The sequence below is a fragment of the Nematolebias whitei genome, chromosome 19 (assembly GCF_014905685.2).
Source record: "Nematolebias whitei isolate Nwh7 chromosome 19, NemWhi1, whole genome shotgun sequence".
Lineage (NCBI taxonomy): Eukaryota > Metazoa > Chordata > Actinopteri > Cyprinodontiformes > Rivulidae > Nematolebias > Nematolebias whitei.
Genome location: NC_056516.1, coordinates 29,193,237 through 29,215,340, shown reverse-complemented (window position 1 = coordinate 29,215,340; position 22,104 = coordinate 29,193,237). Strand labels below are relative to the sequence as shown.

General features: G+C 36.4%; 1 protein-coding gene across 1 annotated transcript in view; it reads right to left on the bottom strand.

Annotated features, from left to right (window-relative positions):
• The window catches only part of LOC119425600 (phosphatidylinositol 4-phosphate 5-kinase type-1 alpha), a 12,755-nt gene extending 1,813 nt beyond the window's left edge, over window positions 1-10,942 (bottom strand). The window contains exons 1-14 of the mRNA XM_037693133.1: window positions 10,802-10,942; window positions 10,376-10,483; window positions 9,029-9,063; window positions 8,727-8,813; window positions 7,559-7,689; window positions 7,315-7,432; window positions 6,967-7,119; window positions 4,648-4,947; window positions 4,334-4,539; window positions 4,127-4,210; window positions 1,834-1,882; window positions 1,677-1,761; window positions 1,428-1,589; window positions 1,079-1,292 (exon numbers count right to left, since the gene is read on the bottom strand). Coding sequence (XP_037549061.1) covers window positions 1,079-1,292; window positions 1,428-1,589; window positions 1,677-1,761; window positions 1,834-1,882; window positions 4,127-4,210; window positions 4,334-4,539; window positions 4,648-4,947; window positions 6,967-7,119; window positions 7,315-7,432; window positions 7,559-7,689; window positions 8,727-8,813; window positions 9,029-9,063; window positions 10,376-10,424 — 1,673 coding nt within the window. The 5' untranslated portion in view covers window positions 10,425-10,483; window positions 10,802-10,942. The remainder of the gene's footprint in view (window positions 1-1,078; window positions 1,293-1,427; window positions 1,590-1,676; window positions 1,762-1,833; window positions 1,883-4,126; window positions 4,211-4,333; window positions 4,540-4,647; window positions 4,948-6,966; window positions 7,120-7,314; window positions 7,433-7,558; window positions 7,690-8,726; window positions 8,814-9,028; window positions 9,064-10,375; window positions 10,484-10,801) is intronic.
• Window positions 10,943-22,104: the final 11,162 nt, after the last annotated feature.

The following is a 22,104-nucleotide window of genomic DNA, read 5'->3' as shown; positions in this document are numbered from 1 at the left end:
TGTATATGTATGTATATATATGTATGTATGTATATGTATATATGTATGTAAATGTTTACGCTTAAAAAGCCCATTCTTAGTAGGGCTGAACAATAAATTGCATTTGCAATAATATCGTGATATGATAAAACGAGATTTTCTAATCGTAAAGGCTGCAATTTGACTAGTCACGTGATCTGGTTACGTGACTGGAGAGTGAGCAGAGCGAAGCAAAGCAGAGCAGGGAGCAGAAGTCAACACTGTGTTTTAACCGGTTGCACAATCGCGTCAGGCTCGGCAGAAGCTGACACATCTGAAAAGTTTGGTACCAAAGAGGAGCAGCACGGCCGTTGACTGGAATTATTTTGGCTATAAAAAAGAAGACGCTACGCAACGGCATGTATTGTGCAAAACCTGCCTTGCTGCTGTTGCTACCTCTCAAGGTAACACCTCAAATCTTTATCAACACTTAAAAAACTCCACAAAGCCATTTACGATAGTTGCATGGCTAGAATGCCTACGACAAGTGCTTCAACTTCAAGTAAGTAAAGTACCAGCCGACAGGGATCCCTGCTCGAAGGTATTACACTGTATGAACATAATTTGATTATAATAATTACATAATTTTAATATAGTGACCAAGCCTGGGTTTACAGCTTTGGTAAACACAATGGATAAGCGATACAGAATGCCCTCGCACACACATTTTAGCCAAGTTGCTATCATGGAGCTGTACAAAAGATGCATAAACAGAGTAGCAGCGGAGTTGAAAACAGTGGATTTTTTTGCAACTGAAACAGATTGATTTATTGCTTGTGTTAGTTGAAAAATACGAGAAGACATTGAAAAATAATCGCATATTAAATCACAATACTGAGGTAAAAAAAATCGCAATTAGAACATTTTCCCTAATCGTTGAGCCCTACTTCTTAGTAGAACGCCATTGTCTTCATATCAAGATGCAGGGTCTCGGGAAGTAATTTATATAAAATATGTGAAGCATTTTCATTGTTGTGTGCTACCCCAAATTTACCAAGTTATAGGAAATAACAGCTCCCAACTAGTTTTATATCTACTTACTGTTTATATCCCCTCTTACCTCTTGGGGGAGCTTCTTTCCTGGTCGTTGAACTTTGCCTTAATTTCACTTTCTCCCCCTGATTCTGAAGATTCCTGGGAGTGAGCTGGAGAGTGAACTGTAGGAGCAAACCTTGAGCTAAACAGGGAGGAGGAAGCTGAGGCTCCAGGAGTGTTGACAGGAGTGCTGCTGGGTGGTATCTGTGGGAGGAGGTCGGGACGACCTGACTGCAAGGCTGGGTGGAAGAGGAGGATAAAGCCGTTTTTACTGTGTTGTGAAGGAAGCGATTCACATGCTGGCACATGTTGGAAGCTATCAGTAAACATGGCATGTTTTCTTCAGCAGATACGTTCTTTTATCCAGTCTTTACCGTAGTTTCCATCACTGTCTTCTAAGGTGTCAGAGCTGATTTGATGTTGGAGTGAAAGCGGGTGGTTGTTGAGGTTAGTTTGAGTCCACATAGAGGTCCCAGGAGTAGCAGGTTTTTTCAATGGACCATTGGCACGGCGCTTCTTAGTTGGGGAAGACCTCACTGGACACAAAACAGGAAAGCATAAATCAAAACTTCAGACAGTACAACAGAGATGTATTTACATTTAGATTGACAATATAAACTTACTTGACATCTTTTTGAAGACTGTGTTGCACATGAACTTCTGAAATCTGTCTGAATAGAAACCTGGCTTATGCACTGATACAGTGTCCTGAGAAAACAAACCTTTATGAGCATCTGTATTTCTTAAGACACGATAAACTAACAAATAGAGACAACTTACTCCATCATGAACCAGGGCTTTCCAGGAATGTTCAAGCTTCTTTACAAACCTGAAACAACAACACACATCTCAGCTCTATCATCAAAGATACGGGACAAAACTTTTGATGATTCTCACAAAATGCACAGTAGCGACATCCAACTGCAGTTTTCTAGGTCGATTCAGAAAAGTGATTTTTGTACAAATCTGACCTGTAGATTCTGATTCATCCCCAAGAGCTAAATGTGACAACATACATTGTTTCTGTTATAGAAAATTTGACTTTTCATAAAAAAAAAAAAAATGCATTTAGAGTACTGTAAATGAGTTTACATTTCTTTAAATACAGCATCAAGTTCTGGAGCATATATCTTTGGACTAGGCTTTGGTTCAACAAAAATTGCAAAAGCGTCTAATATAAGATTTGGAAAATTACAAAGAAAAAAAATCCTAAATGTCTCTGAGCAACAGGGATACCTCAAAATCTTTTAGCAGCTTCTTACACCTCCTGAGCTCCCTCTAACCTTTTCAAACATCGTACAGATAGCTAAATCAAGTGAGATACCTGGCTAAAGTCAAACCATTTCTTTCTAAACGTGAGACGGTAATCCAGTACTTCCTTCTGTTGCTCACCTCCAGAGGGAACAAAAACCCACTGCACGTCTACACTGACGAGAAAACATGAGTGTATTTCTCCCATTTTCGCCTCACTGCTGAGGCTGCCTGTACATTTTAGGATCCGTTTAACAATTAATTTTTCTTTTAAAGCCCTTAAGGCTGGGGTTCTCAAACTTTTTGGGCTCAGGGACCCCTTACAGGGGAGAAAACGTTTCCAGGACCCCCTCATAACCCTCATATTTATTAAATAGTTTGCTTCAATTGTCTCTTTATTGCAATGGAAATATCTGTGCAACATAAATACTTAAGATCTGTTCTTTAATAGTGTTAATACAATTTTTATACTTTTAAACGTGGGGTATTTTTCATTAGAGACACACTTAATTAACAACATTTTTGAAAAAAAAAAAACCCACCGTACCTCTCTGAGCTGTTACACTCATACACACCCGCCTGTTCCCTCTGGTCAGTGGACTCGTTGCTCCCGGGTGTCCCTAAAACTAAACTGAGACTCAGGCCCTGGTTATACGACAACGATCCGATGAAAACTGAATTATTTTTCCCATTTCTATTAACACATTTACATGAAAACGTTCTAATTATAATTTCTGTTTACACAGCAACGGTAGACGTGGAAAAGTTGTAATTCCCTCGCCCTCCCTTAGTGCTATGTTCTTTGAAACTCTAAGCGCGCATGCATTAAAAAAATGTTCTACCTGAAAGCCGCTACAATGGTCAAGATGGCAGAGAATAAAATATTTCTACAGACAGACGGCGAGGTTCAACTGTTGCTTAGGGTGACTTTAAATTATAAAACCACCAAATTTCAAGAGAACATTGACTGGGAATCATGCCAGTTGATAGTTTATTTTTCTGTGGATTGTAGGATGCCGTTATGTTTTGCATCATACTGCGCATGAGCCAGGGATTCCCTGACCGAAAATATCAATTTTTTTTGTTTACACAACAACGGACACCGGGATTTTTTTGAACCAATGCACTCTGGAACCCGTTCTCAAATTGTGCTTTTCCTGTAAATGAACATTACAGAGGCAATGAAACTCTTCCATTTTCACCAGAAATCGTTTTCGTGTAAACAGGGCCTTAGAGGAGATGGTGCGTTTTCTGTTGCTGCTCCTAAATTACCTGTCTTTAGACATTAAACGAGCCTCTTTAGACATTAAAGGAGCCTCTTCCCTGTCTATTTTTAAATTACCTCTTAAAACCCATCTCTTCTCCTTGTTTTTTGACATCTGAGACTTTTCAGTTTAATCAAATTGATGTCATGGGATTTTTGGTTGTTTTTATGCTAGGCTGCTTGTACTTTATTAGGTCTTTTAATTGTTTTTAAGTTATGTAACTGCTGTTATGTCTTATTTATTCAATCAGTTAAAAAATGTTCACATTGCAAACAAGTCACTGCTTGTGCAAATTAACTAAGATGGATTTAGGAACCCAGAAAAAAGCAAACAAGTTGAAGCATGTCGAGCTAAAATAGTCTGATTGTGGTCACATGCCAAGCAATGGGTGTATCCCTACATAAAAACTGATCATTGTGGCTTTTATAGACCAAACAAGCAGCACAAACTTGCTGCACAGCTTCATTTAGGCCAAGTGAACCTTGTTCTTCTGTCTTTGATTCTTTTGTTTTACGTCACAAAAACACACAAAACAGTGGCCAAACGTGCTTTCATACCTGTAGGACTGCAGAATGTCAATAATGCCCATGTACACCAGCAGCCTCTCGCCTTTTGCGTTTCGTGCTGGAATTCCTCCATTTCTGGAGGAAAACAAAAAAAGCACGGTTAGTGAGTGAGTCTCGATTTGTCTCAATCAGGTTTTCAAAGCAAATAGACTTTTAACAATAAAGTTACTACACAAATAACCCTCCAGGGTTACTCACGTGTCCTCTGGCTCCATTGATCCCGCGCCTCCAGAATCAGCTTGAATGGCCTCAATAGCTGTACTGTACAAAGATTTCTGTTGGACTTGGGGCTTCCTTTGGTCCAAAGCAGCAGCCTCTTGGCTGGCCTGCTCCCGACAGGCCTGGTCTAAATTATGAATTCCCACTAGAAGACTGTAGTCCATAATTTTGAAACTCTGCAAGAGCTGAAGCCAAGTAGAAAAACAAGAAATGGAAGCTCATGAATTAGACATTAAAATCTGAATGTTTTATTTAATGGTTTCATGATTTTATGTTTTTGAAGAGCATCTTACCAAACAGTCTCTCTGGATGGTCTTACAAACAGCACTGTATTTGTCCGCCTCCAGTAACAGCCCCCCTGTCATGTCCTGAATAAAGTCCAGGTCTTTGAAAGTGGGCACATTTTTTTCTCTCTCTTTAGGCGAAGCTCGCCGCTTAAAAGTGGAGCCTTTTAAATCAAACTTTTGGTGCATTTTCACTGCGCTGGGGAGCAAATTGTTCATGACTACAAGACGGATGTTTTTACCACCGGTCTGCATGCAGTACAACCCGTAGAACTTTGGCAATAAGGTCCTCTTGTTTTGGTTCAGATTCTGCAACAGACCAGCAATAAGAGGGAAAAAGGCGTAAGTGACCCGAACGACAACAGAAACTTTTAACTATATCGTGTTAAAGGAAAAAAACAGACAGAAGTGTGTCAATGCAGTTAGGATTGTTTCAAAAATGCATCACCAACCACTTCGCCTCACATGTTGCACCATCAAACACAAACAGGAACACATCGCAGAACCGATGTCTGGCAGGAAAAGTATTTCAAAACTCTCAATAACAACATTATTTATCTGACCTTAGCACTGAAACTTGTAAATGGTTTCATGTTAGATCATCTGCAGATATTTTTGAGTAAATAAAGTAATTAAATAATAATTTTAAAAAAGGTAAATTATTCTGATTTGAGTTCAGGGTAAGTTACTGGTAATTATTCAACTTCTTTTTCAGAGGAATCAAAGTGTTTGCAATTTAAAATCTCCAATTATTTCAGAAAAAGCTTTTCTGGTCATTAAATAATGTTATTTAACAGCATGGGATAAATTTGAATTGTTATGCTGATGAAACAGTTATATTTCTCCATGAAACCCAATGAATCCAATTAGCTACTTAGACTACAAGCATGTCTTAAAGACATAAAAACCTGGATGGCCCTTAATTTTATTCTTTTTAACAAAGACAAGACTGAGGTTTTAGTTTTTGGGTCTGAGCATCTTAGGAATTATTTTTTCAGTCTTTCGCCCTCCTTGGATTTCATTAATCTGGCCTCCAGCTCTAATATTTGAGATCTTATTGTTCCAAATTTTCCTAACAGAGCACTTCGCTCTCAGACTGCAGGCTTACTAGTGGTTCCTAGAGTTTTCACAAGCAGAATGGGAGGAAGATCTTTCAGTTATCAGGCTCCTCTCTTATGGAATCAACTTCCAATTTCTGTCCGTGAGGCTGACACATTGTCCAGTGTTTAAGACTGGACTGAAGATTTTCCTTTTTGAAAAATCCCATAGTTAGGGTTGGCTTGTTATGCTGCTATAGGCTTAGACTACTGGACGAATAATGTCCTTAAATATTTTTTTTAAATTGAATAGTTTTCATTTGATAGTTTTTATCTTAACATGTGATTCTTGACCTGCCATTGTGTATCTGTTCCTACCAAACCCAGCCGGTCGAAGCAGATGACCGCTTGTCCTGAGCCTGGTTCTGCTAAAGGTTTCTTCCTCATGAGGGAGTTTTTCCTTTCCACTGTCGCCTTCATGCTTGCTCAAGATGAGAGTTCTGTGATGGAGTTAAATTCAAAGCAGTCTGCTGCTCAGACAAATAATGTTAAATTATTAATGTTTCTGTTAACTTATTATTTTTTATATATACCGGTAAATGTTTCTGTTCAGTGCCCCGAGATGACTTCTGTTGTGACTTGGCGCTATATAATAAATAAACAGAATTTAACTGAAATTGGTCAACACAGTAGACAAATTCTCACCAAGATGATCATGGAGAATCAGTTCTGACTGATGATCTATCCCAAAGTCAAGATTGTGTCAAAGAGAAATGATGATTTACAAAAACATGTTTTTGTTTTTTTTAAATAACTGTATGTGATGCAAGTTTGTTTTCGGATTAGACATAAATACTCCAAGTGGAAGCTTTTTTTATGGTGCACTGCCAACAGGCGGGCAATGATGTTTTCGGCCATTTCTGTATGAGTTGGTGTGTCTGTTGCCAAAATATCTCGAGAACCACTGATTGGATTTGCAATAAAACTGTCAGGAAATTATTATTAGTTGTACATTGACAACTGATTAACTTTTGAAGTCAGTCCAAATCAAGATGGCTGTTAAAGCTAACTGATCTTAGAAAACACAAAAATGCCTATAACTCAGTCATGACAGATACTGAGCTAAAATTTAGTGCAGTTGTAGTTGAAAGTTTTTCACTGCCACTGCCTTCAAGTGAAATTCTGTGAATGAAAACTAACTGTAGATGCACACTCAAAGACGCTGACGAGCTAAACTAACTGGACAATCATAATTCAGCATGTACCATTTCTGCACAGTCTGAGTTCTTACCATAAAGTATCCTGGCAGAAGTTTCTGTAGAAACTCTGCCTCTTTGTGTTGCACTGTCTTAATAATGAATTCATCATCACTAGAAAGATAAAATAGAGATCCGCTGGCCCCGGAGTTCGACAGCTCAATTAGCGGCTCATTGCACAGGGAGTACTGTAAAAAAAAAAAAAGGGCTTTCAGAAAGACAAAAGTTCCACTTCTCTTGTGTCAACATTCATTTTTTCACACTTTCCCAGTTTCAGTCTCTCCAGTTACTCAATCACTCTATTCTTCTCATTATTCTCTGCTCTTTTGCTTTCTTAACAGCACTTTTTCCAAATAGAATAAATGCAGCGTAAAGCAAGGTACCATGTAGTCATCAGGGCGGATGCCAAACATCTCTCTGAAGTATCGAAAGGCAACTGGAGCGTACGTTTTGAACCTGAAGTCTCCATAGTGGTGAGCTGGTGTCAGGTTACTGCCCTCACTGCCAAAAAAACAAAACAAAAAAAAGCAATTCACAAAAAGATGGCAAAACAAACTATGAAAGTCTTGTGGTGGTAGGGGCGAAACCTTCACAACATTTCCTCGCTGCACAATTCTCAAAACTCACTTGGGAAAGAAGATACTTTCCACCACCTCAAAGTCCTGCAGCAGCACATCTCTCTCAGGTTTTTGGCTCAAGCTGCCCACCGTATACGTGATGCCCAACTGTATCGCCCCCTTCAGAGCCGATGACGTTGTCTGAAAGAAAGCAAGAAAAAAAAACATTTAAAATGCTGAAAATTATGAGAATCATCTACAAAATATTTTAAATCCTGCAATGTAAACTAACCAACACAACGAATAAGTACAAATTATGGATTTTAAGTTGACATAAAGTTAAGTTTTTGTTTTTTGCAAACAGCACAACAAGGGGTCTGGTTTAGTTACCAATTACTCAAAGTGTTTTTCCAGTGACTGTTGGTGAGGATTAAAAGTTGTTATAGTTAGTTTTTTTTTTTTTTTAAAAAAGGTCTGACATTCAGTCCTGTATTTAAAAGGTTAATTAAAACATTACAAGAAAACTGAAGAACATATAAATGTAATGTCATAATTTTAAGAGGATAAGTCAGACATGGAAATGTGTTGGAATGAATCAAAGGCAAATAAACTACAGATTCTGTGGATTAACAGAAGTGAAACTGCAACAGTTAGACCCTAAACTTCTTGCTTCTGTTCATGGTTCCTTATAATAGGACTAGAATCAAAAGTACTAAACATTCTTACTACAAAATTTTACTTTAGATAGTTCATCACAGACAAAAAGTACGTCTGAAGTGTGACAAATCTGATCTATGTAGAATTTATTGACAACAGAAAGCTGATTTTTGTTTTTCTCAGTTTTTATAAATATATATTTTTTTAATAAACACACTTCCTCAATATTTATCTTTTTCATTGTTATTAGCTAAAATGGCTCGAATACAAAGTAAATATTTAGTCTAAAAGCATTAAAATGCAATCCTGTAAACAGAATTTGATAATTTTAACATTTTCGATCTACATATGTTTAACTGAACAAGACAAGTTATCGTAGATTATTTATTAGCAACAAGTGGAGAAAAATTTGTGACTTAAAGCAAATAAATTTGGTATACATTAGTCAAAATACTTTAGAAACTTTAAAAACTCGAGTCAACAATTTTCACAGCTTTACAGCCTAAACATTTTTTTATATTCAAAAGGGGAAAATGAAAAAAAAAAAAAAATTGTAGCTGCTTGTGTGGGTATGATGGCACCTTTTTGTACGTCGTCTCCCCTTTGGGATCAATTCCTCGATGGCCAATCGTTTTTTTCATGGCTGGAGACATGACGATGCTCGGACCCTGTCAGTCCAAACACAAACCAGCAAAACGTTATAAAAAGGAAAAAAGAAAACTCACAAGTCTGAAGCAATAACTTTCTTATGATTCAAACAGGAAAGAGAAGAAAACACGTCTGCAAAAAATTGCTAAACATCGTCATGTTACAGTGATTACATTTTGTATTTCCTAACTGGCACGAAACCCTTTTACACACTTTCTCTCTTGTTGATTCTCACCTCTGATGACGCATTTCTTCTCGCATCTGTTGGATCTGGAGAGGGAAAAGATAGCGAAGACAAATTAGATACAAATTACAAACGGGAAAGAAATATTTGGCAAACAAGCAAAAGCAGTATTTTTCACTAGATGCCATAAAATAGCACTGCTTCAAATAACTATCATTTTGACCTACTAAAAAGCAGAGAGCACAGCTGAGCTCCAACACAAGCATGCAGACAAACTTCATTTATTACCTCTGACAGAAGCCAGCACCCTGCAGGTCTTTGCAGGCAACGGGAGGAATTAGATATGTGCACTATTAAAGAGTGTTCAAACATGGCCAGTGAGGAAATATAAAACACTCTAAAGGTAAAATACATAAAAGCTGATTTTACAGTTTCTATCTCCTTTAGATTAGCTTTTTTAATTATTGATATGGCATCAAGTTGAATAAAAATAAATAATACCCACTGTAAGAGCTCTATCACTTAAAAAAAACTCCCCTGATAAGAATGATGAGTTAAATCTGCGCTGGTGACATAAAACTCTGAGTAAATAGATTGACTCAAAATAGACACAAAATTTTAAAAGTATTAATATAAACTAAGACAAAAACCACTTGTAAAATATTGTGGTCACAAAAAATGCAGCATTTTATGATCTTAATCTCTCCTGAATTAAAAAAATGTGAAATATTTGTCTTGTTCAGTCTGCCAAACATACTTAAGCCACAAACAGTAAACAAGGCTGAAATGAGTGAGCACTGATAAGCCCAATGCGTATCTAAACAAAACAATCCAGGACAGCTTTAATCATGCTAAATACCTTACAATAAAAAAAAATGGTTAAAGTCACTTTCCAGCCAAACTATGCATGTTAGAAAGATATAGGTACGATAAATCTTATTGCACCTTCATTTTAATTTTATTTAAAAGCTTTGGAAGCACATTCATGATCCGCTTCATTAAGTAATATGGATTTTATTTTATAAAGAATGATTTGCAGATGAAAGCACACATAAACTTTAGTTGTATTTAACGAACAGTGTCACCACCACACCTATTCATTACCAAGAATTAAAAAAACACAACAACAATGAAATTAAATCCAGTCCTGTAATAAGTGTGTTGACAGCAGCTGAAGACGATAACCAGAAATAACAAAACATTGCTCCAAAACAAAAGAAGTGGGTTGTCCTGAGGCAAAACTGACAATTAAATGTTTCATTTAAATACCTGCATACAATGGGACCACGAAAACAAAAACACTGACCTCCTGTATTTATACAAACAAACGCATCTGAAACAATAATTTGAAGCTTTTGTAAAGAAAATGTGGTATTTTAATAATAACACAGTACTTACTGAGAGTCTGGCCCTGAAGACCCGGAGGCTCCTCTAAAGCTGTGGCCATTCAGACAAAAACAACCACCAAACTCTTGTTTTAGTGGCACGCGAGATCTAGACGTGGATCTGTGAGGACAAACAGCAGCTCGTGAAAAAAATGAAATACTTTTCAGGTGACTTCATAGTCGGCTAATCCGAACAAGTACAAAACGAGACTTATCCACTAAGTTTAGACAAACTATCAGTGAAATTATAAATATCTAACAGGAAAATAACCATAAATTATAGCAGCAGAAGTTTTCACTGGTTAAATTTACTAATAAAAAAGTACTTTGTGGTAAGCGAAGCGAGAAAGCTAGCAGCTAACTTTGCTTAACTGTTAACCAGGTATCGTTCAGAGCAGATTTAACAAACAGAAATAACACAAACAAACAGTCAACTTACTCGATATTCTTGTAAATTATTTCCGCGAGGTACCAGAAAAAAAATATCGTCTTTTACATGGAATTTTCCCCCAGAACAAGTAAACAAGGAAGCGATGCGGATACGGCAGTTTCGTGACAAAAAAGGAGAAAAAAAAAAGGAACTTGCGGAACGGAACACGCATTGCGTTTCCGGTGACGGCGGGGCTTTTCACAATAAAACCGGAAAAGCAAAACCGGAAGTCATCCCTCATTCATTCAACTTTTATTTATACAGGTTGGTCGCATTGATCCTCAAGGACTCATTTACAAGAGAGACCTGTTTTAAACAAAGAACACAGATGAGGTACAAACAACAATAGACAATCATATAAAAAGCATGTAAAATGAAAAAGTAAATAGAAGAAAGGATATAAAAATGAAACAAAAAACAGCTGAATTATGTAAAATGCTATAAACAGAAACATGTCTGTTGGTTTTTGCCATTATATTGTGTGTCCTTACATTAATGCTTTTTGCTTTTCTGTCTATCCTTCTCTTCCTTGTGATTTTTCTTCGTTAAATATTTTAACTAACACCGAAATTTGTAAAAATGTCCTGATGTAATAATAAACCAGGAAGATTCATCTAACAAGGATGAATCAGATCCTCTGGAAAAATTCTTCTTCTGTTGAAACGTTTCATCTTTTGTCATTGATAAATTTATAAATCATTGATAATTCATTTATAGTTGATGAAAGATTTTATGTTTTTTACGAAACCTCACTCATCCTTGTTAGATGGAAAGTTAGTTTCACCTATTTCACCAAATCTGATCAAACCAACCAGCACTCAGTATTCATATGGCTTCTTTCCAAGAAACATTTTATTCTAGTTTCATCATGTTTTGTGCTTATATTTAAACGTCTTAAATCGTTAAAAGAAATTAAAGGCCTATTTAGGGACAACTCAAACCAAATTAGCAAAATGTTAAAAATGCTATGCTTTGACATGTTTGTGATCTCTAAACATTTATCCCTAAACAATAAAGTTGTTGGAGTTATGAACACAGGTAAAGTGATATTTCATTGGAAAACAGCACTTCCTGGTTCTGCTTTTATTTTGAAGCGTAGCATTTGTTTATGTGACATGAATGACCCTGGCCCACACTAACATCCAACCATCCATCCATTATCTTTACCCACTTCTTTACTAATAACATGATTCTGTCAAAATATTTATATAAACATTTATTTATGGCTTTTATTGCACATTTCATCTAAAGTTTGGCAGAACACACGTTTAAAGTATTCATCCAACAGCCAACTCAAAATCTATTATAGTTTCGTTCCAGTTCTTATCAGGAAAAAAGATGCACACATGTATTTGTTTGCTTGTTTGTTTTATTTCTTTCATAATATCTTATTTATAAAAGAGTGCGATATGAATGTAAGAAACATTTAGTGATAGTTGTGAAAGTGAGGATTTAAATGTCTTGAAAACAAGTTTCCTGATATCTAAAAAAAGATTAACACAAATGACTGACAATTAGGACTATTAATCTCCTTCACAGCATCGACCAAAGTAGTGTCTGCTTTTCTGACTGCTGGACGAAGACGAGATATAGATAAAGATGAACGCTATGCTCATTCCTCTACCTAATGGATGCATTTCAGTGATTCTTGTGGTCAGTTAATGCAAGTAGTTGGGTCGAAGGAGAATTCTGGCTCTGCAGGCATTGCAGGAGAAGTGTAGCCTGGGTTTCCAATGTAATGTGGATTTGGCAGGTGGCTGTTGAAGCAGGTCCATCTTTCATCTCCTTTAGTCTCGCAGCACTCGTACGGCGTAGTCTTTAAGGAAAATTCCTCCTTACAGAACTGAGACAGGGTTTGTTTCCACTGTAAGAAAAAAAATAAAAGATTAAATCTTGTTTTTACAAATATGAAAATGTTCACAAACTCAGGGTCAAGACACTGTTTAAAGACTAAAACAGAGATAGCTGGGAAGGTCATGTGAAGGTGACACTGTGATCAACCTCAGGCATCCAAATAAACTGATCCCCATCACGCAGCATGTCTCCACAGGATGCACATTTCTGAGAATAATCATTACACTTGTTAGTTGTTTTGATAAAACAAGATTTTAATAGTGTGAAACTCTATTGCTTGCTTATGTTACACCTATTTAAAAAATTCAATATTGCTGTCATGAAACGCAAAAGGATGGGGAAATCTTTGCAACAACGAGGTTTGTTATCTCCATATTGTGATACCGTTTAACCTTCCCTCAAACAAAACAAGCCTCATTGTCACAGGATAGTGAAATAAGTCATTATCTGAAGATAATGTTATAATATTATAATTCCTCTTGGCTTCTGTAAGGAATAATCTGCTTAATTTTGCTTGAATTTGATTTCAACACATAGAACATCTACTTTATTTGTGTCCGGTTGTCTAAAATGTTACACTTTATGTGAAGAATTATTAGATTGGTATCTTTCGGAACGCATAATGTTCTTATCAGACATATACCAGAAATAAGGCGTGAAAACCTTGAATTTTTATTTCGTCATGAAGAAATTATGAGCAGGGTCTGCCTTTTTTTGATAGAAACTCACAGCTTGCTCCGTGCAGCAGAGGATCTGGCTGATGTCTTGTGCTAGTCCTCTGCAGCACAAAGAGTACCATGACTCCAGGCGGTTGATGGTGCGCCCAATGCGGCGGAAGTAGCTGAAACCAGAGGACGGGAAGAAGTTGTGAGGATATCTGGGACGGCTTGGACCGTGGAGACAGATGTTGCCCAGATTCTGTAAAGTGGGACGGGCAGGTGGAAACGGGATGTTTGGCTCATTCAAGATGTAACCTTTGGTTTCTGTTGAAATAAAACAAAAAGGCAAAATAACGACTGATAGCTTCAGAGTGTGAAGATCACACAAAATGTGCAAGAAGTCTTACCTCCCAGAGCTGCACCGAGAAGTGTCAGCACAGTTACGCAAAAGGCAATGAGGCCTCCGGCTGAAGTCATGGCTGTGGCGGCAGCGAGAATCTGAAAAGGCAGGTTTCTGTCCAACCCACTGATGTGCTGATGTGATTCTCAACCAATTTATAGGAGCATGGCGTGGGGCAGGGTGTGTGTGGGAGAGAAAGATCTGGAGGTGAAGTAGAAGTGGGAGTGGAGGGATGTGGTGAAAGCAAACAGAATTTGAGTTATTGCTCTGATATGTTCAAGGTCAGCTTTTAAGCACACTTCATAAACTACTTCACAATAAGACATCAGAAGGCATTATAAATACTCACAATAAGGTTAATGTGTTAATATACTACATTTTCCTGTGATCTCATGTTGAAAAACTCAAAAATGTTTATGTGCAAATTCCCGGAGACCTGCGAGACATGTTGAACATGTTGATTTAATCTAACAAGGTTAAGTCAGGACCTCTGGACGGATTCTTCACCAGAGGACCTCACTTAACCTTGTTAGATTTATCTACATGGATTGTTGAGCATGCATCAGGATATGTTAATTTAACATATTTTTTTCCACATAAAAAAAAAAGTAGTTTTATGTATGGGAAGTTCACATTAACCTTGGAGTGTTTCGCATACTGCTACTCACGCAGGGGAATCCCATGTTGTCACGTGATAACGTACAATTTCTACATGACGTCTAGTTACTCTGTTGGTGAATGTTGTTTTATTTTTTGTAAATTTTAAGCTTAATAAACTTTAAATTAAACCTCTCAGTTTCTTATGATCATTTTGAAGCAAAGTGCTTTTGAAATGTTATGAACAATGATTATCTTACCTGTTGCGGATAGCTATTTGAATGACTTCAGTTAGTAGAAATTATAGACTGTATTTATTATAGAATAAATGACGATGCTTCCTCTTATTGTTGGGAATTGAAGGCAACAGGACTCAGTTTTCACCATGTTACGTTTTTGTAACCAGAGTCTGTGCACTCGAGATGTGGGGTTTCAAGTCCCACCTACTCCCACACAATCTTGGTTTTCATTTTTTAAAGCATGAAATAACTAATACCAATTAACATATTAATAAATTGAGTGTTTAAATATGCAGCAGCAAGGTAAGCACTACATGCCTGAGATTGTTGTTTTTTTTTTTTTGTTACCCAGGGCAATGTTCTGTTTGTTTATGCAAAGGTGGAATTAAACTTTGCATTATAATTAGCTGATAGGGAAACTGGTTTCAAATTCTGTTTTCTAGTCTGCAATCAAGTCACAACGTCTACAGCATCCATGGAACCCAACAGTGTTCAGTCAGGCCATCTGGACAGTTTCTTTTTTTTTTTTAATAAACGTCTGGGGCTTCATCAATCTGAGGAGTCACAAACAAACTGTTTCCCCACTAAGCAGTACACTCCTATAGTGGACCAACCAGTTTGTTGGTAATAAGATGGGGGCCGTCCTCTCTCCCATCGACTCCTCTCATGCAGCCACAGCCAAAGTGGCTCAAGACATCAAGGTTCATGCTCAATAATCCAACTAAAGATTTCAACAATGTTCAGTCAGGCCATCTGGACTATTTCTTTTTTTTTTTAAAGACGTTAAATTGTCTAGATGGCCTGACTGAACAGTGTTGGATTATTTACCTGGATTATTGAGCAAACTTGAGGACCATCCATGGAAGAATTAGTTTGATTCTAACCAGACTGATAAACTGATTTATATTCTGAGTGAGGCCAAGATCAGTGTGGACTACTGCCATCTTTAAACAACTTCAATCTCAAACATTCTCCTAGGTCATGCAGACGCCCTGCACATTTCTTTCAATTTTGCATAACAAGGTTAGAATATTATATATTTCTGCACAAAGTGTCCAGGCTGCTTCAACTAGCTGCTGCTGCTATTTTCCCTTTTCAAATGTTTGTGTAATGGTGGCAATTTAAGTTTTGCTGTAAATGCTATAAATTTTACGTTTGGAAGTGTTTTAAGATGACTGCTTAACTCTTGTTCCTGCCCAGACTAGCTATTAGCTCATGAATACAATCAGAAATAAACTTTTTTTTTTGCACCAAACTGTTTATACAAAAAGCTATCTGCAACAAGTTAAATATTAATTGTTCATAACCTTTCTGCAGAACACGACAGTACTTCAGAGAATCTAAACTTTCACTTTTAGAGGATTCTAACAAATGTCTGCTGTTGAATATTTATCCAGTTAAAAACACGGAGCAATCTAGAGACTGAAGAGTAGAGATAAATGTAGATTAGAACTATCACGTTTCTTTTTTGATGCACTGCAACAGACTATTAATGATTTGTACCATGTTTACAGCTTGATTAATTATTTACAACCTAACTGTTAACAACAATTATTTTTTTACTGCTTTATTGTGAAGATGCACTAAAATGAAATACAGACCACACAATTACTGAAAAGTAAAAGTTATTGAAATGAACAGGTGAGCTTTATTTGTTTGACAGTGTGAAATTGTTGCTCCAGCGCATGACGTCACTGCTAAACAATAAAAACAAGAAGTACTTTGCAAAGAAAAGTGTTCTTCCACTGTGAGAGTATCGTCGACTGGTTTTATCTGCTCTTGAAAAATCTTCTTTTGTGAGTTGGGTTCCACATTGATTGGTCGTGCAGATAGGTGTAGAAATGCTGAGCTGCACATTCACAACAAATCTCAGCTGACAGCTTGCATCTGCAGAAGAGATGTGGCTTTTGGTGAGATTAATAGTTCTTAAATCATCATAATGCTCATAATAATCGTGGCACTTGTAATATACCCACAAAGGGTACGTCTGATGAGAAGAAATGCAAATAAAACATCCACACAATGACTGTTTTGTTAGTGGGAAAATAAGCTTAGAAAAAGTATTTGCCATTTTGAATGTTTTAGCTATAGGGAAAAAAAGCAGAGATAAAAAAAAGTTTAAGTTCAGAACTTTTTTCATTTATTAAACGGCTACAAGAATTTTGAAACAAGCCCAAAATGTACCATACTTAAATGTATTAAAAGAAATGTTAAAATAAATTAATTTCTAGCTAAAAATAATAAATGTGTTTCAAAAACTAGATAAAAGAAACAAAAGAAGAACTCGGTATGCTGAAGCAGATTTGTCAGAGAACAAAGTTTTGTGACATTTAAATGTATTCCTATTGGGAAAAATAATATTTTAACAAGTATAAAAGTTACAGGTTTTAAAGGATGACAGAAATAACAAAAGGATGCACAAGTGTTCAATTGCAGCAAGGCTTGGAAAAAAATCAAAAGCAAACATGAAAACTAAAATGTGAAAGCTGACTCAGCATCTATATCTTTACTTTTCAGCTGATGTTTCATAAAGTAAACATTGACTATAAACCTAAGCCTTTATAGACATACGCTTGCAGAAGAATACTTCAAGGGGATAAAAATGCAGCTGGTGAAGTTATTTGTTGAACAGGGCATTTTATGGTAAATGCTAAAACTCAAGAAGCTCAGTTTCTGAGCCGTCCACCTCCACTCAAAAGTTTTTAGAACATAGTTTCTTTTTCTGTTGTTGTTAAACTGGAACAACCTACACTGAACACCTCTTAGCTGCATTCTTCGAGGATTTTCACTGTCATAGCACCCTGAGTCCAATGGGAGTTTCAAGGATGTCTCACAAATATAAACATTTTTAAAATTAACTTGACCTTTTATCCATCAAATAAAAAAAAGACCTTGCTCAACTGACATTTTTTTAAATTAACTGAGGGGAAAACAATAATTCCTTATCTTCGCTGAGTGGGTGAAGGCATGAAGAAAATGTGACTCAGACTGACGTGTTTCTCAAAGCTCCTGAAGCATCAACAACACAACAAAAAACTTGCACCAAACTCATTTTTTCATGTCTGCAGAAACTGTGTGAGAGCGTTTTCTGTTATCTGAGAAATGTTTACTCTCCAAAAAAAATGATAACAATGTGGTTTCACGTTATCCACAGACAGTGAGGGGGATGTGAAGCTGAGTGCACGCATTGAAAATCTGCAAAAACGCTTTTACACTCCCTAAAATTCAGCCACAAGACAAGTACCGTATTTTTCGCTGTATAAGCACAACTTTTTGCATAAATTTGCAAGTCCTGCGACTTATACACCAAAGTGACCGGTATACGTTTTTTCCCCCCATATTTATAACTCAATTTTTGGCTGAGATCTGATGATTTCGTTCATTCTGACATAGAAAATATTGAACACTACCATTTTCAGCCTTTATGGCAAGCCAAATGTCTCATTAATAGGTAAAAGTGGCTATTAATGAGACACTTGACTTGCCATACCAAGCCACCGTTGTCTCTCTAAGGAACTCCAGGAGCAAACGTCAAATCAGCTGCATTTCACCGCGCTGCCAATGCAAAATGCAGCTGATTTGATCATTAAAGTGCATTTATTAAGGAAAAGTTCAACTGAGACACATCTTTACTATAATGTCGCACAAACAAATAATTGTTTTTAGGTGGTTATCTTGGTAAATTTTGAAGAAATTCACAGCGAGTCCTCCCTCTGCTCCCACAGCCGCGAATCGGCCTTTGAAATAATAATAATAATAATGTCATCACAATGTCAGCACTGTATGTTTCCATACAATGGCGAAATTAGTCTCTGCATTTAACCCATCCACCACCAGGTGGTGCAGTGGGCAGCTATTGAAAGCGCCCGGGGGACATTTTGGGGATGAGACGTGCTGCCCAGAGACGCCACATGATGTGCAGTGACTGGGGATCGAACCTGGGACTTTCGGGTCCCAAGCCGGCTGCCCTGCCTCTACACCATGTCAGCACTGTATGTTTCCATACAATGGCGAAATTAGTCTCTGCATTTAACCCATCCACCACCAGGTGGTGCAGTGGGCAGCTATTGAAAGCGCCCGGGGGGCATTTTGGGGATGAGGCGTGCTGCCCAGAGACGCCACGTGTAATGCAGCTGATTTGACTGTCAAAGTGCATTTCAAGGAAAAGTTAAACCAAGAAATACCTTTGCTATAATTTCGAGCAAACAAATAATTGTTTTTAAGTGTTAATCTAGTTAAATTCTTGTTACAGTCCTTCCGTGCATGCAATCGATTTTTGGCACAACACTGGCCCACATTTCCAGGTTGTCAGCGGTGACGCGTAATAAATACGACTTATGCGGTGAAATGACTTATTTATGTTTTTTCCACTTTATTAAGCATATATGGACTGATGCGACTTAAACGACAGTACGACGTGTACGGTAAAAAGTATGGTATTTACATGGTATGCACTGCACTACAAACTTTAAAAACAAAATTTTATCAAACCCCAGTTTTGAAGCTTTTGGGATGTTGTGTAAAATATAACTTGACTGAACTTGGCAAAAGGGCCTTCTCCTACTCCACTCCTGTTTCCTGGATTATCTTACAAAAAGATCTGAAGCTCTTGACCTTGACCTCTAAGAATCTGTTGGACTCCTGACAAGGACCAATGCAGACATGTTCCTGTTTTTAGTTTTCTACATTCACCTTATATTCTAGCTGTTTTTGTTACTTTTTTGCCATCTTATTTGTAAAAAATAAAAAAAATAAAAAAATCTGTGTGCCTTTTTATAATTGTCCATTGTTGTCATCATGCTTTGTTGAAATCAGGTCTCTCTTGTAAATGAGTCCTCGAGGCTCAATGGGCTGTCTAAATAAAGATTGAATGAATAACAAAAACAGGATGTTATGATTTGCAAATCTCATAAACCTATATGTTCTATTCAAAATGAGACATAGCACCCTTGTTAATAAGGTCATTTGGGATTTAATGACAGCAGCACATCTCAAAGAAGTTGGAACTGGGTCAACGAAAAGTTGCAAAAAATAAGGGGTATGAATGAGAAACAACTGGAGGAGCACTTTACAACAAATTAAATCAAATGGTAACAGCTCAGAAAGAGGACTGAGCCTATTAAAGAGCTGAATCCCACAGAAGTAAAAAAATGGGCAGAGGTTCACCAGTCATCAAAAAAGTGCATCTAAAATAGTGGAACAGTTTCAGAAAAATCAGGACGTTTTCTGTGCCACTTTATAATAAGCTTACCATTATAAGTTACCAATGAATAGTTAATGCAGTTTTTAAATATGCTATAAATACTCAACGAACCATTACTAAGCAGTTACAGTGCATTAGATTTAAAAAGGGCAATATTGACTCATGGCTCGTGGGGCCAACATTTATCTGTACACTGACTGTTTACTTGTGTTTTTCTTCATTAAAAATGTAATGTTTGCAAGCACTGCGAACATACGTAGTTTGTTTTAGCTAATAGTAATTTATAGCAATAGCATGTTAAGCAACAAGTAAAATATTATATTTACCTAAATTAATAAACAAAAAGTGTATTATTTTGCAAATAAAATGAAGCCTGCTTTAGTGTATGGAGTGTTTTATATATGTTTCATCAAAGTTCATTAGGTCTTTATAAAATGTTAAATGATATTTATGAATAACGTATTTATAAATCTTTAATAAAACATTTATAAAGGTGCTCTTTTCTATTAGTTTTTGTTAATTCATTCAGTTACATTGAAGCGTAGCATTTATCTTAATTTGTAAATATCTAAGTGAAAAAGTCAATTTGTATTTCTATGATAATTGTAAATTCGTTGATAGTTTGCATTACAGTACAGCAAAAGCAGTTTAATTACAATGAACTTTACTATTTATCATAGATGACTCCAAATTCAAATCAAATTATTTTGTTGTTGTTTGTTTTATAACTTAATTCCAATTCCAATGCAGTTTTTAGTAAGTATTTCTTTCTTTTTTTGTTTCTGTTTTGTAGTTTAAGTCTAAAATGTAGCGTGTGAGTCGTCTCTTGGATTTCCTTTTTTCACTGCTGTTCTTTGTAAAAGTCTCTAGGTGTCCTCAGTTATCCTCAGCAATCAAATGTTTTGAGCATCAGCCACAAAGAGAAGCTGTGAAGTCCAGAAGTTATTACATGGATGCAGCAATCTTTGGTTTTCTGATGGAGTTCATTTTCGATGGTAGTAAAACAATTTATTATTGCTCATCTGGGACAGATTAAAGCTAATTTATTTATGATTTGTTAAAAGCCTGTAAAGAAAATTAAAACCCTTCAACTAAAAAAAGGATCTATAAAACTTAACATCAGCCAACGAGTAAGCTAAAGTTTTAATATTTCATTTTTATCACTTTGAAGAAAATCTGGAGTGGTAGCAGAGAATCATTCCTGGCACATGATCTGAAGGCTAACTAATAGCAGTACAAGAACTCGTGGTATCACATGAAATCCTGTATTTTGGCATTATTAGGGTTTCAGCTGATCAAAACATACAGCTCGGTCGGTAGTGCACTATAACTTTCAGTTATTGTACTTTTATACTTTTCAAAATATTTAACTTTATTTACAATTGTTTTCTATAGAGATCTCTTTGAAATGTTCAGCACACTTAATCAACTTTGGTCTTTTATGGTACTTTTTGTATTTAACAACCATTGTGCTACATTAAGTATTTAGCTAATGTTTTGTTGCTTTTAGCAAGCCTTTTGTTAGCATTTAGCTATTTTTAGCATCTAACATCTGCTTCTTTTAGAATTTAGGTAGCCTTTTGACTGTTTTTGCTTAGCTACTTTTAACTTTAACTAGCTTTTAACTCCTAACTTATTTTAGCTACCTTTAGATTATAGCAAGATATGCTGATTGTACCTATTTATCTTTGTGTGCCTTTTAACTTTAAGCTATATCATTTTGCTACTTTTACCCTAAACTTATGCTCCAAATAATTATCAGCTAGCATTTTGTTCCTCTTAGCTATTAGCTAATGGTTAGCTACTTTTGGTTTCAGCTATCATTTTGCTTCCTTGCCCTTCTACCAAGAATTTCACTCCTTTTAGGTTTTAACGCCAATGTTTTGTTGATTTTAGCTTCAATGTCTTATTTGTCATTTAGTGCAATTTGGAAAAAAATAAGTAATTTCTCAATTTTACATTTGTCAAGTATTAGTGTTACTGCAAAATGTAAATATAAATTAGCTATTTTACTTTTGATATATTTTTAGCTCGAGCAATTTATAGTTTTGGGGTGTCAAACTCACAACAGGGGGCCAAAATGAAAACCTTTTTCCAACTAAGGGTCAGTTTCAGACTCTACATTAACTCAAGTTTGATACCCAACATCTTTTCTTGGTTGCAGGTTCCTCAACAAGAGTTTCATTGGTCTCATTTGACGTTCGCTGCTGCACTTTTGACATCATAATCAAAGATTTTGAAAAAATTCAAGTGATAAAAAGATTTTACATTTAACATATCATCTTGGGTGTCAGATAAGATGTCAACGAGGGCCACATTTGGCCCCCGGGCCTTGAGTTTAACACAGTGTGTTTAGCTTG